We start from the raw sequence: 14935 nt of genomic DNA on the forward strand, positions 1-14935 counted from the left end.
TCAAATTTTTATAACCCTATTTGGGGCATACTTCTTTTGCAGTTTATCACTTTTTCTAGTTATTCTTAATTTCCTTTTACCATTTTCAGACAAAAAGATAATGGTAAATTTAATGGAGGGGAAATTAGGAAAGAGCTATGACTTGGGTATGTATGTATTTGTATAATATATATCTGTTCCTCTTTAGCCTAACGCTCTGTTAATGGTAGTGTAGTCCTGATTTTGACTATGACTCAAACAAGTTCTTTTTCTCCTTGTCCATTATGGAATCAAACCACTTGTGAATTAACCAATTGAAAAACATACTACCAACCTCCATTAGCATTTTCTCAATAAATTAAGGCCAGGTTGACTTCCATACACTTAGATACAGACATCAAATATGGATTCATATATATACTTTGTCATATATTTTTAAAAATAAGGATGTACTTGATCAGAAATTGATATTGTTCATAAAAATGACTGTTGAAATGTAAAGACCCAATGGTATCTGTTGTGAACTCTGATTGAAGACGTCTTTCTTTTTGGATGTCCTTATTTGCGTATCTAAGGAAAACAATGGGAATATGATATGACATTGTAGACTTAATTATTGGTTTTCAACAGATGGGGTCACAATTGATTATTTGGGCTGGGAAAGACTTCATTTTGCAGGATTACACAGCTTTATGGGATCCTTAGAATTTGATATTACTGGACCTCCAGGATATGAAGTTCCAGTTGTACCTCTCCCTGTCTTATTGTTACACCTAATAATATCCTTCGTTATGAAAACTAGCAGAGTTCATTAAAATTAAAATAATATCCTTATCTGCTACCACATGATACACTTTATTCTGAAGAAGGATGTTTCTTGACAACCAGAAATTTTTAAAAATATAAAGTAAATAGTGAATCCTCATAAAAGTATATTACACTACTTTATCTAGTATGTTAATAAATTTCAGTTTTTCTATTTATATTATAAAAGTATTAATTTTCTGTTAATGTTTGTAAGATGATTCTGTGTGACCATATTGCTTTTATCACAAATTATTTTAGTTTTTCAAAGAACTTATATTTCCAATACCTAGTTTATGTAATCTTGAATTCTAGACAGTCATGAATTTTGCTTGGAGATATGTTGCCTTTTTACTGTATTGCTTGTTTGTTTGACTATTGAGTAAAGAGATTCTTGAAGATACAGAATGTGATACTGAATTTACATTGCTACATTTAAATCACATATCTAATCAATCACATTAAGGGTTTTAAAAATATTTTTAAAATAAAAATTATGAATTTTAAGTAACTTCCTATTTTCTTTCTAGGAAATTACGCAGGTCGAGGGACTACTGGAATGGTTGCCCGTTTTATTCCTTCCCATCTTAATAATAAGTCCTGCAGGGTGACATCTCTTTGTTACAGTGAAGATGGTCAAGAAATTCTTGTCAGTTATTCTTCAGATTATATATATCTATTTGACCCAAAAGATGATACAGCCCGAGAACTTAAAACTCCTTCTGCAGAAGAGAGAAGAGAAGAGGTAAATTTACTCAAATTCGTATTTTTTGTTTAATTTAAAAACCATTAATTCACTAAGTCTTTTTTTTAATGTTTAAATTTTTTATTTCATATATTATCTCAATAATATAGAAATGTAAATTTATCCTACATATACTCACACTTTATAGATTTAAGGTATAGAATGAGCCAGTTACAAATTATAGCATAATCAAAATTAATTAATAACAGTATTTTATGAATAAGGCAAAAGTCAAGAACTATTATGCTAAATTTCTAATACAAATATAGAACAAGAATGAAGGGTATTATAAATACTAATATTCAAAGTAGATTTTTACCCCATTGCTTAAGTTTTCTGCTCCTCTCCTTTCTAAAACCTAAGAAAGTTTTTTTTTTAACTTGAGGATTGTTTACACGCATACATTTTATACATGGTGTGCATTCATGGCTCACAATACTGTCATATAGTGTGTATTCACAAATATATATAAAAACCATGATCATGTTTTAGAACATTACTGTCACCCTAGAAAAAAAAATAAAAAGAAAAAACTCATACATATGAAATACCTTACCCCTCCCTCTCATTGACCACTAGTGTTTCCATCTTCCCAATTTATTTTTCCCTTTGTCCCCACTATGAGTCACATCCCATGTAGGAGGAAGGGCAGTGAGTTCACCTGCCAAGTTGGCTTAGAGAGGCTCCATCTGAGCAACAAAAGTGGTTCTCTGGGAATGACTCTTAGGCCTAATTTTAAGTAGGCTTAGCCTATCCTTTGCAAGAACAAGTTTTGTAGGGGTAAACCCCAAGATCTAGGGCTTATCCTATGTATTTTTTTTTTAATTTATTAATGTATTTTATTTTATATTATTATTTATTTTTATTTTATAAATCCTGTTATTTATTTATCTATTTTTTGTTCATATTTTTTACTCATTTGTCCATAGCTTGGTATAAGCAGCATCAGACAGAAGTTTTTCACAATCACATAGTCACATTGTAAACAGTATATCTTTATGGAATCTTCTTCAAGAATCTGGGCTGCTGAACACAGCTGAACAGTTTCAGGTACTACTTCTCTCTAGCCATGCCAATATACTATAAACTAAAAAGATATATATCTATTAAACTAAAAAGACATATCTATATAATACATAAGAATAACCTCCCAGATAGTCTCTCAACTCTGTTTGAAATCTCTCAGCCACTGTAACTTTACTTTGTCTCATTTCTCTCTTCCCATTTTGAACACAAAGACTTTCTGAATCCTTTGATGCCTGGTCCTGGCTCAGCCCAGGAGTTTTGTCCCACATTGCAGGAAGATTTGCACCCTTGGGAGTCACGTCCCATGTAGTAGAGAGACCAGTGAGTTCACCTGCCAAGTTGGCTTAGTGAGAGAGGCCACATCTGAGCAACAAAAGAGGTTCTCTGGGAGTGGTTCTTAGGCTTAATTATAAGTAGGCTTAGCTTATCCTTTGCAAGAATAAGTTTCATAGGGGTAAACCCCAAGATTGAAGGCTTGTCCTATTGATTTGTTTTTCTTCATTGCTTGCAAGAATACCAGAAATTCTCCACATAGAAGTGTTGAATATTTCCTCCTTTCTCCCTATTTCCCCAAGGGGACTTTGCAAATACTTATTTATTCACCTCTCAAATCACTCTGGGATTTATTGGGTCATCACACTAACCTGGACAAACCAACAAAATCTTACACCCTATTCAAGATTCCATGTACTTATGGTATTGAACTAAATTGACCATACTAGTTTAATTAGGAAATGCAGTAACCAAAATATAAATTTTGTGCCAAATAAGCATCTCTCCCTTTAGTCTCACAAGGAAGTTGAAGTTTTAAAATATGAACCATATCATCCTTTACCCTGTATTCTGATATACCTTAGTTCTATCCATATCAGCTTCATTCATATCTCCAGTCATGTCTGATCACTTTTTCAACTTTTTTAACAGTTTCTGAATGGGGTACTGCTGACTTTCATAGCTTCAGAGCTCTGATTCTGAGTCTCAGGTGTCACATAAATACCCGAAGTTTCTGGGAAATACCTTGTTATACAAACAGCTTAGTATCTCAGAGTTTAGAATTAAGAGTTACATCTGAATATATACGACTGCTGTAAGAGCTTTCAATCTAAGACCTTTTACAATAAGCTGCAACCTGAGAACCCATGCTCTTGACTTCAGTTTACTGAATTTTTATATTATAGTTGGTTCATGTGATTGTCATGATAATATTTGTCTTTTTGTTCCTGAAATTTCATTCATCATGCAGTCCTTAAGGTTCGTTCACCTAGTCTCATGCCTCAACAATTTCATTCCTTCTTGCAGCTGATAAGTGGTCCTTTGTATGTATACACAATGGTTTCCCCTTCCATTCCTCGATCTTTGTACCCTTAGGCCATTTCCATTCATTGTAGATCAGCTACACTGCTGCCAGAAATACCAGTGTGCAAATGTCCATTAGGGTCCCCACACTCAGTTTCTCCCGGTATATACAGAACAACAGGGTTTCAGGACCATATGGCAGACCCACCTCTAGCCTCCTGTGGAACTACCACACTGCTCTCCAAGGAGCTGCCCCTCTCATTTTCCTACTGACACTGAATTTGTATATCTCTTTCTCCACATTATCTCTAGCTCTTGCTGCTCTCATTTTTAAGCAGTTTTATTCTCATATTGTACAGTCCAACCTAAGAGTATAGACATGCTGTCACCATAATACTCCATCTGAAGGTATTTTCTTTTCTTCTACAAAGAATCCATACCCCTTTCCCAATCCCCCCAACTGTTGACATTAGTTTTGGCATAATGCCTTTGTTATATTCAATGGAAGCATATTACAATATTATTGTTGATTATATTCCATAGCTTACATTGATTGCATTTTTTCCTGTATACCATCTATTTTTAACACCCTGCAATATTGACATTCATTTGTTCTCTTTCGTGCAAGAACATTTTTTAATTTGTACATTTTTAGTTTGTTTAATCACCATCATTGTACACTCTAGGTATTCCTAAGTTACACCATATCAGTCTTTATCCTCTAACTTTCCTTTTGTTTCATATATGCTCCCATCCCTTCTCACTCTATCATACACACGCTCAGCTTCATTTAGTATACTTATATTATTGTGCTATAATCAGATAATATTGTGCTATTCATGTCTGAAATTTTACAGTCAATCCTCTTGCACAGTCTGTATTCTTTAGCACCAATTGCTCAATCTCTACCCTCTTCCTATGTCCTGTTAAACCTGTGTTCTTAACTTTAATTCTCCAAGTTTAATCTTGAGTAGGGCATGAGATATTGTAGGTTTGTCCAGAGTGATGCCCTGATAAATCCCAGAGTGATTTGAGCAGTGAATAAAAAAAGTATTTGCAAAGTCACCTTGGGGGAATGGTGAGAAATGGGGAAAATTTAACTTCACCAAGTGGAGAATTCTTGATATTCTCATAAGCAGTGGGGACAACAAAAGCAATAGGCTGAGCCCCCAGTCTTGAGGTTTGTTCATATGAAACTTAACCCCATGAAGGGTAGGCTAAGCCTGCTTAAAATTAGGCCTAAGAGTCATCCCCCAGTAGAACCTCTTTAGTTGCTCAGATGTGGCCTCTCTCTCTCTCAGCCAACATAACAAGCAAACTCACTGTCCTCCCCCTCTCTACATGGGACATGACTCCCAGGGGTGTGGACCTTCCTGGGAACATGGGACAGAAATCCTAGAATGAGCTGAGACTCAGCCCACCAAGGGATTGAGAAAACCTTCTTGACCGAAAGAGGAAAGAGAGAAATGAGACAAAATCAAGTGTCAATGACAGAGATTCCAGAATCGAGTGGATATCCTGAAGGTTATTCTTACACATAATAGAGATATCACCTTTTTAGTTTGGGTGTAATGGAGAGGCTGGAGGGAACTGCCTGAAAATGTACAGCTGTATTCCAGTAGCCATGTTTCTTGAAGATGATTGTATAATGATATAACTTCCGCAGTGTGACTGTGATTGTGAAAATATTGTGTCTGATGCTCCTTTTTTCTACCTTGACAGATGAGTAAAATATATGGATTAAAAAAAAATTTCTCCAGGTTCACTCATTAATGTTAGTTCATATCAGTGAAGTCATACTGTGTTTGTTCTTTTGTTTCTGGCTAATTTTACTCAACATCTTCAAGATTCGCTCACATTGTTACATGCTTCATGACTTTATTCTGTCTTAGAGCTGCATAGTATTCCATCATATATATATATATATATATATATATATATATATACACCATAGCTTGTTTAGCCACTCATTCATTGATCTGTTTCCATCTCTTGGCAGTTGTAAATAATGCTGCTATAAACATTGGTGTGCACATGTCCATTTGTGTCCTTGCCCTCATGCCCTCTGAATAGATACCTAACAATGGATTTGCTAGATTAAAATGGCAGTTCTATACTTAGCTCCTGAGGAACCACCAAACTGCCTTCCAGAGTGGTTGTACCAGTTTACATACCCACCATTAGTGAATAAGTGTGCCTCTATCTCTGTATCCTCTCTGTCACTTGCTGTTTTCTGTTTTTTTGATCATGGCCATTCTAATGGGTGTCAGATGATTTTCATTGTGGGGTTTTTTTTGTGTGTGCATGGGCAGGCACCGGGAAACAAATCATTGTGGTTTTAATTTGCCTTTCCCTAATAGCCCGTGAAGTTGAGCATCTTTTCATACGTCTTGTAGTCATTTGTGTTTCCTCTTCTGAGAAGTATCTGTTCATGTCTTTTGCCCATTTTTTAATTGTTTTTTTTTTGTCTTTTTGCTGTTTAATTGATTCTCTTTATATATTCTGGATACTAAACTCTTATCTGATATGTGGTTTCAACATATTGTCTCCCATTCATAAGCTGCCTTTTTACTCTCTTGACAAAGTTCTTTGATACACAGAAGTGTTTGTTTTGAGGAATTCCCTTTTATCTGTTTCTTTCTTGTGCTTTGGGTGTAAAATCTAGGAAACCACCTCTTATTACAAGTTTTTAAGATATTTACCTACATTTTCTTCTAAAAGTTTTATGATCTTAACTCTAGTTTTCAGGTCATTGATCCATTTTTTAATTAATTTTTATGTGGAGTGTGAGATATGGATCCTTTTTCATTCTTTTGCATGTAGATATCCAGTTCTCCAAGCACCATTTATTGAAGAGGCTCCTCTGTTCCGGGTGAGTTGGCTTCACCACCTTCTCATAGATCAGTTGTCCAAATTCTCACCTGCCATGTGGGAGATCTGGGTTCAATTCCTGGCCCATGTACTTCCCAAAGAAATAAAGAAACCAAGAAACACAAACAAAATTCAACAAATGGTGCTGCAATAACGGGATATACACATGGAAAAAGAATGAAATGTGACCCCACCATACACCATACAAAAAAAAAAGTTCAGTTGTCCGTAGATGACAGGGTCTATATCTTAACACTCTTTTGATTATATTGGTCAGTATATCTGTCTTTATGTCAGTACCATCCTGTGATGACCACTGTAGCTTTGTAATACACTTTAAGTTAGGTAGTGTGAGACCTCCCACTACATTTTTCTTTTTCAAGATAGTTTTAGCTTTGGTGCACTCTGCCCTTCCAAATAACCAAAATTTATTTGAATTTGGTTATTGGTTTTTCTATTCCTGCAAAGTAAGTTTTTGGGATTTTCATTGATATTGTGTTGAATTTATAAATGAATTTGGGTTGAATTGGCATCTTAACTGTATTTATTCTTCCTGTCTATGAACATGGTATGGCCTTACATTTATTAGGTCTTCCATGATTTCTTTTAGTGATTTCTTATAGTTTTCTGTGTATAAGTCTTTTGTATCCTTAGTTAAATTTATTCATAAATATTTGATTCTTTTGATTGCTATTGTAAATGGAATTTTTTTTCTTGATTTCCTCCCCAGATTGCTCATTACTAGTTCATAGAAACACTACTGATTTTGAGGTGTTGATCTTGTAACCTGCTACTTTGCTGTCCTCATTTATTAGCTCTAGTAGTTTTGCTGTGGATTTTTTGAGATTTTTGACATATGGTGTCATATCATCTGTAAACAGTAAGAGTTTTTCTTCTTCTTTCCCAAATTGGATGCCTTTTATTTCTTTTTCTTTTCTAAATTGCTCTGCCTGGAACTTCCAGCACAGTGATGAGTAACAGTGGTGATAGTGTGCATCCTTGTTTTGTTCCTGATCTTAGGGGGAAAGCTTTCAGTCTTTCCTCATTGAGGATGACATTAGCTGTGGGTTTCTCATATATTCCCTTTATTATACTGAGGAAGTTCCCTTCTGTTTCTGTCCTTTGAAGTGTTTTTCATCAAAAAAGACAATTGAATGTTTTAAATGCCTTTTCTGCATCAATTAAGATGATCATGTGTTTTTATGGATTTCAAAAAATCTGCAGCAAAGCTACTAGAGCTAATAAATGAGGACAGCAAAGTGGCAGGTTACAAGATCAACACCTCAAAATCAGTAGTGATTTGTTGATAAGGTATATTGTACTAATTGGTTTAATTATGTTGAACCATCCTTACATACTTTGAATAAATCCCACTTGGTCATGGTGTATAGTTCTTTTAATGTGGTGCTGGATTTGATAATGCAAGTATTTTGTTGAGGATTTTTATACCTATATTCATTTGAGAGATTGATATGTTAATTTTCTCTTTGTGTAGTATCTTTGTCTGGCTTTGGGATGAGGGTGATGTTGGCTTCACAGAATGAATTAGGTAGCTTTCCCTCCTCTTCAGTTTATTTGAAGACTTTGAGTAGGATTGGTACTGATGTTTAAATGTTAGTTAGAATTTACAATGCGAGGAAGGTCGTGGACTTTTCTTTTTTGGAAGCTCCTTGATGACTAATTCAGTCTCTTTACTTATGATTGTTTTGTTGAGGTCATCTATTTCTTCCTGAAATAATGATGGTTATTCATTTGGTATTCAAACAATGTTGGTTGTTCATGCCTTTCTGAGAAGTTGTCCATTTCATGTACGTTGTCTAGTTCATTATCATATATTTGCTTATAGTGTTTGCTCACTACCTCCTTTATTTCTGTGGGGTCAGTTGTTATGTCTCCTCTTCCATTTCTGATTTTATTTATTTACATCTCCTCTCTTTGTCTTTTTGTCAACCTAGCTAAGGGTCCATCAGTTTTATTGATTTTCTCAAAGAACCAACTTCCAGTTTTGTTGATTTTTCTCAATTGTTTTCATGTTCTCAGTTTCACTTATTTCTGCTTTAATCTTCGTTATTTCTTTCCTTTGTTGCTTTGGAGTTAGTTTGCTGTTCTTTTTCTAGTTCTTCCAAGTGATCAATTAATTCCTGGATTTTTGTTCTTTCTTCTTTTTATGTATTGGCATTTAAGGCAATAGATTTCTTTTTTTTTTAATATAATTATTTTATTTTTTTAAATACCAAAAAAACACCAAATGAACACAAACATTCCTATTTTGATCATTCTGTTCTATATATATAATCAGTAATTCACAATATCGTCACATAGTTGCATATTCATCATCATGATCATTTCTTGGAACATTTGCATCTATTCAAAAAAAGAAATAAAATGAAAACAGAAAAAAAAATTTACATACCATACCCCTTACTCCTCCCTTTCATTGATCACTAGCATTTCAAACTAAATTTACTTTAACATTTGTTCCCCCTATTATTTATTTTTATTCCATATGTTCTACTCATCTCTTGACAAGGTAGATAAAAGGAGCATCAGACACAAGGTTTTCACAGTCACACAGTCACATCATGAAAGCTATATCATTATACCATCATCTTCAAGGAACATGGCTACTGGAACACAGCTCTACATTTTCAGGCAGTTCCCTCCAACCTCTCCATTACACCTTAACTAAAAAGGTGATATCCACTTAATGCGTTAAGAATAACCTCCAGGATAACCTCTTGACTGTTTGGAATCTCTCAGCCATTGACACTTTGTCTCATTTCACTCTTCCCCCTTTTGGTTGAGAAGGTTTTCTCAATCCCTTGATGCTGAGTCTCAGCTCATTCTAGGGTTTTTCTCAATCCCTCGATGCTGAGTCTCAGCTCATTCTAGGATTTCTGTCCCACATTGCCAGGAAGGTCCACACCCCTGGGAGTCATGTCCCATGTAGACAGGGGCAGGGTGGTGAGTTTGCTTGTTGTGTTGGCTGGAGAGAGAGGCCACATCTGATCAGCAAAAGAGGTTCTCTTGGGGGTGACTCTTAGGCCTAGTTTTAAGTAGGCTTGACCTATCCTTTGTGGGGTTAAGTTTCATATGAACAAACCCCAAGCCTGGGGGCTCAGCCTATAGCTTTGGTTGTCCACACTGCTTGTGAGAATATTAGGAATTCAACTTGGGGAAGTTGAATTTTCCCCTGTTCTCACTATTCCTTGAAGGGGACTTTAAGGCAGTAGATTTCTGTCTTAGCATTCTGCCTTTTCTGTACCCCATAAATTTTGATGTGTTGCATTTTCATTTTCATTTGCCTTAATACATTTGCTGATTTCTCTTGTAATTTCTCCCTTGACCCACTGGTTGTTTAAGAGTGTGCTGTTTAGCCTCCATATATTTGTGAATTTTCTGCCCATTATACGGAGGTGGGAGGGAAGAGGGATGATTGTGACAGAGGTGAGGTTGTAGGTTGCCATTAATTGCTTCAGTTTTCCAGCCCCTGGGGCCTGAATTCCTTAGGAGGGAGGTGTTTCACTTGAATTGTGCCCTTCCTTTGTCTAGGGAGTATACTGCCTTACCTTTAGGGAATCTACACCTTTCATATGTGTAGTTACTTTGTTTCTCAGACAAACTTAATTCTGCCCTTGCTAGGGGCAGTACTGGAGCCTGAGAAGTCTTCCAGTTCTATCTAATGAGGTAGTAAGTAGTAGGAATAAAGCAAAAGATATAAAAAAAAAACTGTTTTCAGAGCAGGGCCCCTGTTCCTTGGGTGTGCCAGTCAAGAGCTTAAGTTGATTAGTGGCTGTATATATCTCCAGGCTCTATGTGCCCCCCTTTTTTTTATGGTCCAGCCCCTTTCCCATATTTTATGTTGACTCAAAAAACCTCTGTTTTTTTTTTTTGTCCCCCCACCCCCTCACCCCAGATCAGCTCCACCTCCTGTTTGCTGGCACCAAAACTTATTGGTACTTTTAGTGCTGTTTTCTGTCCCTTTGGGGAACAGCCTGTTGCGTCCATAGGGAGGAGTGCCAGCCTCCACTATTTGGGGGTCTTACAGTTCTGTGTGGGGTCTCAGTCAGTCCACCTTGTCCAGACTGGAATATACTGAGTGTGTAGTTGTTGATGTAGCCTAAGCTGTTGTTTTGCAGTGTTTCTGGATATTTACTAGCTGCTCTGGGGAATAACTTAGATTCTACACCTTTCTAAGCTGCTGCCTTACCACCTAAGAAAGTATTCATTATAATTTTTTTTTTGTCATTCCATTCTTGTTATATAATCAGTAACTCACAATATCACCTGTAGTTGTATATTCATCATTGTGATCTTTTCTTAGATCATTTGCATCAATTCAGAAAAAGAAATAAAAAGAACACAGAAAAAAATTTATATATACTATACCCCTTATCCCTCCCTTGCATTGATCACTAGCACTTCAATCTACTAAATTTATTTTCACATCTATTCCCCCTATTATTTATTTATTTTTAATCCATATCTTTTACTCGTCTGTCAATAAGGTAGATAAAAGGAGCATCAAACACAAGGTTTTCACAACCACACAGTCACATTGTGAAAGCTATATTATTACACCATCATCTTCAAGAAATATGGCTCCTGGAGCACAACTCTACATTTTCAGGTAGTTCCCTCCAGCCTCTCCATTACATCTTGAATAACAAGGTGATATCTACTTAATGTGTAAGAATAACCTCCAGGATAACCTCTCAACTCTGTTTGGAATCTCTCAGCCATTGACACTTTATTTTGTCTCATTTCACTCTTCCCCCTTTTGATCGAGAAGGTTTTCTCAATCCCTTGATGCTGATTCCCAGCTCATTCTAGGATTTCTGTCCCACGTTGCCAGGAAGCCCCACACCCCTGGGAGTCATGTCCTATGTAGAGAGGGGAAGGGCAGTGAGTTTGCTTGTTGTATTGGCTGAGAGAGAGAAGCCACAACTGAGCAACAGAAGAGGTTCTCTTGGGGGTAACTCTTAGGCCTGTATTCATTATAATTTGGAAGCACAGACTTCTTAATAAAAACTAATTAGATATTGCATCATATGATTCACCTTTCCAGGTGTATCTTATTCTTTAATAACCTGTAAGCAATTGAAAAAAGTAACTGTATATCCAACAAAAAATGCCAAAGTTTGATTTGCTGGGGACAGTGTGTCAGATATGCAATTGTAGGGTAGATCCATGCTCCAACAAAGAGTCCAAAGTACGGGATAACTTCAGAGAGATCTGATTCACTTAAGGAATACAGAAGGCCAATACCAAGAAATGGCACAATACTTTTCAGGTCATTTAGGTGGGTTCTTCATACACATACCACTCTGTCATCTGTCCTTAGATACTTTTTGGAATTTTCTTTTTTGCCAGAAGATGAGTAGTCTTCTGGGTTGGCAAAAACTTTTTTGTCGTTCTATAGAATGTAGTCACATCAGTTTTGAAGGAACAATTGTATATGAGGCAAAGCCCATGAATACTTCATTCTCCATTAGCTGGGTGAAGTCAACCATTTTTTCTTCAATTTTGGTCTGAACTGTGTAATCTGAGGCCAGGTAAAGCAGCAAACCTGTCCCAGGCAGGTGAGTGGTATGGGCACGCTAATTCAGTGATTCATAGAGCCTGACAGTCTATTAAGAAACAGCCCTCATTTTCAAGGCAATTGATGTTCTAGGAAACAAGGATATGGAACAGCAGAGACTAATACAAAATTAAGGGTAACTTTCTGGAACCACTGTTGAGAACTAGTTATAAAAAATAAAATAAAATATTTAATAGCAAAATGTTTCCCTAATTTTGTAGATGCATTGTAGGAGCAAGAAAAATCAACAGTTCTAACACTTGGAGAAAAGGCATAAAATACAGAAAGTGCTGATATATATAGTTTTCCAACAGAGAGCTTATGTTCGTGCACCAATAGGAGTAATTACCTTTTACTGTTCACATGACAGCAATCTTTCCTCCTCCAGTTCTACCTCTTTTCTGTACTTATAAGCTAGTGACATATAATATTATCCCTAGGTACAGTTTGCAAGATAGCGAGAAAATTAAATTAATGTAGATATTTCTATTGAAAATGTAGCTGAGTGATTTGCTGTCACTAAAATGATTATATAATAATTACTCATTTTCCTACTTATCAAGGTAAAACCAGAAATAATTTATCTTTGAAGGTACTCTATTACAGAAAAATGTTTGCTTTAATCTATCATGCTTGTTTTTCAGTCTGATTTTAAAATTTTATGATGTGTCTTTTTTTATCACTCCCCTCTTTAGCTTTTATATGTCTTTTGAAGTTAATTATTGCTTTTCTATTAATTATCGGGCTTCGATATTGGCCCAATGCCTATTTACTTACTAGTGAACACATTTTAAAAGTTACCAAAAAAACATTTTTAAATTCCTAAATTCAATTCTTGTGTTACTATGTTGAGGGTACTATAAAATTAGGATGAAAAATAATCAGGATTACTTTATTATATGTGTATTAGGACTTTAAAATGTGAAAATTTAGTTAAATGAATTAGGAAATTGACAGGGAAGGGTATGGTGGCTAATGATACTGTTTTAAGAATTTGTGATGCATCTGAGAATATGAAATCTGCTCTACCATTCTATAATTTCTGTGTAATTTAGCCTTGCAATAAGTAAAATTATACTCGAACTTTGTGACTGTTACATAAAGAATTGAAAACTCACAATTGAGTTGAAATAACTAACCAAATGAGGTTGTGCAGGGTTTTAAAGCTTAAATAAGAATTTGCTGTTGGCTTTTTTCCTTATATTTCTATAACTTTGTATTTCCTCAATTTTGATGGGGGGGGTAAAAAAATTTCCTCATGTCCTTGAATTTCTGTTTCACTTTTTCCTTTCTTTTTGTCTTGTTCATATTTTTCTACTTCTTATTTTCCTTTATTTTTGTATCCATTTTTTCTTCTATTGTCTTTCTTTTCCTTTTCCTGCAGCATTTTTATGACATTTTCCTATCTGTCCCACCTCATTATTTGGACTTTTTTGTTGAATCCATCTTCTTATTTTCTTCTGGTCCCGTGTTCTAGTTTGCTAGCTGCTGGAATGCAATGTACCAGAAACAGAACAGCTTTTGAAAAGGAGAATCTATTAAATTGCTAGTTTACAGTTTTAAGGCTGAGAAAATGTCCACATTAAAACAAGGCTATTAAAAAAAAAAAAAACAAGACTATAGAAATGTCCAGTCTAAGGCATGCAAGAAAACATACCTTTGGTTCAAGAACACTGATGAAGTTCAGTGTTTCTCAGCTGGAAAGGCACATGGCAAACATCGTGTCATCTGCTAGCTTTTTCTTCAGGCTTCACTCTGCCTGAAATGCTTTCCCCCCAGATATCTAGATGTCTCCTTCTTTAATTATTTCAAGTATTTGTTCATGTCACTTCTGTGAGGCCCTCCATCACCACCCAATTTACAATTGTAACCCTTAAATCTCTGCTGCTTCCTATCTTCCTCCACTGTTTTATTTTTCTTTATAACACTTAACACTTACTATGTAGGATTTACTTTGTTTCGTGTATTGTTTGCTTCCTCCCCCAGAATGTGAACTCTAACATTGGATATTGTTTTGTTTTGTCCTCTGCTGTTTTCACAATACCTAGAGTAGTGCCTGACACACGAAACATGGGTAAAATATATCTGTTGAATGAATGAATGCTGTACTATTTTCAGCACTATTGAGTAGGTTAATTTACATAATTTAAAAAGTCAAATTTTGGTCTATCTTGGGATCTTGAAGTAATTGCTGAGATTATAGTACCATTTTTTTTGCCTGCATAATATGGAAATTCCTTTTCTCATGTAATCGAGCAACTCTATTCTGTTATTAATTATAGCTCACGCTTGGAGTGAAGCCCTCTCCTTCTGGGATTTATTTGTTTGAAATTTTGGAAAACTGCCTCATGAGACTTCTTCCGTTCTTCTGATTATCCCATCACTTGTGACTTCCTATGCATTTGCTGTTTGCAGTTGCTCTTAGCTATATTTCACTTAATATGAGATTTGTGAATTTTTCTGGTACTAAAGATATAGTGTTTTTTTGTTTTTTTGTTTTTCACTTTCTCCCTTATATGATTTCAAGGGGAAATGCAAGATTTACAAGTAAGCTTTCATCAAGTTTCTAAACTCTGCTTGGTTGTGAGAAAAAGAGTTAATAAATAAAAATAAAGGGAATAATCTACAGAATG

General features: G+C 35.4%; 1 protein-coding gene and 1 pseudogene across 7 annotated transcripts in view; one reads left to right on the top strand and one right to left on the bottom strand.

Annotated features, from left to right (window-relative positions):
• DCAF6 (DDB1 and CUL4 associated factor 6) overlaps positions 1-14935 on the top strand; it is a 215136-nt gene that overhangs the window by 94235 nt on the left and 105966 nt on the right. For all 7 annotated transcript variants that reach the window (XM_077156886.1, XM_077156887.1, XM_077156888.1 and 4 more), the window contains one exon: positions 1314-1528. In XM_077156886.1, the coding sequence (XP_077013001.1) occupies positions 1314-1528 (215 nt within the window). The remainder of the gene's footprint in view (positions 1-1313; positions 1529-14935) is intronic.
• LOC143678901 (microsomal glutathione S-transferase 1 pseudogene) lies at positions 11778-12234 on the bottom strand (annotated as a pseudogene).

This window comes from Tamandua tetradactyla, chromosome 4 (assembly GCF_023851605.1).
Source record: "Tamandua tetradactyla isolate mTamTet1 chromosome 4, mTamTet1.pri, whole genome shotgun sequence".
Taxonomy (NCBI): Eukaryota; Metazoa; Chordata; class Mammalia; order Pilosa; family Myrmecophagidae; genus Tamandua; species Tamandua tetradactyla.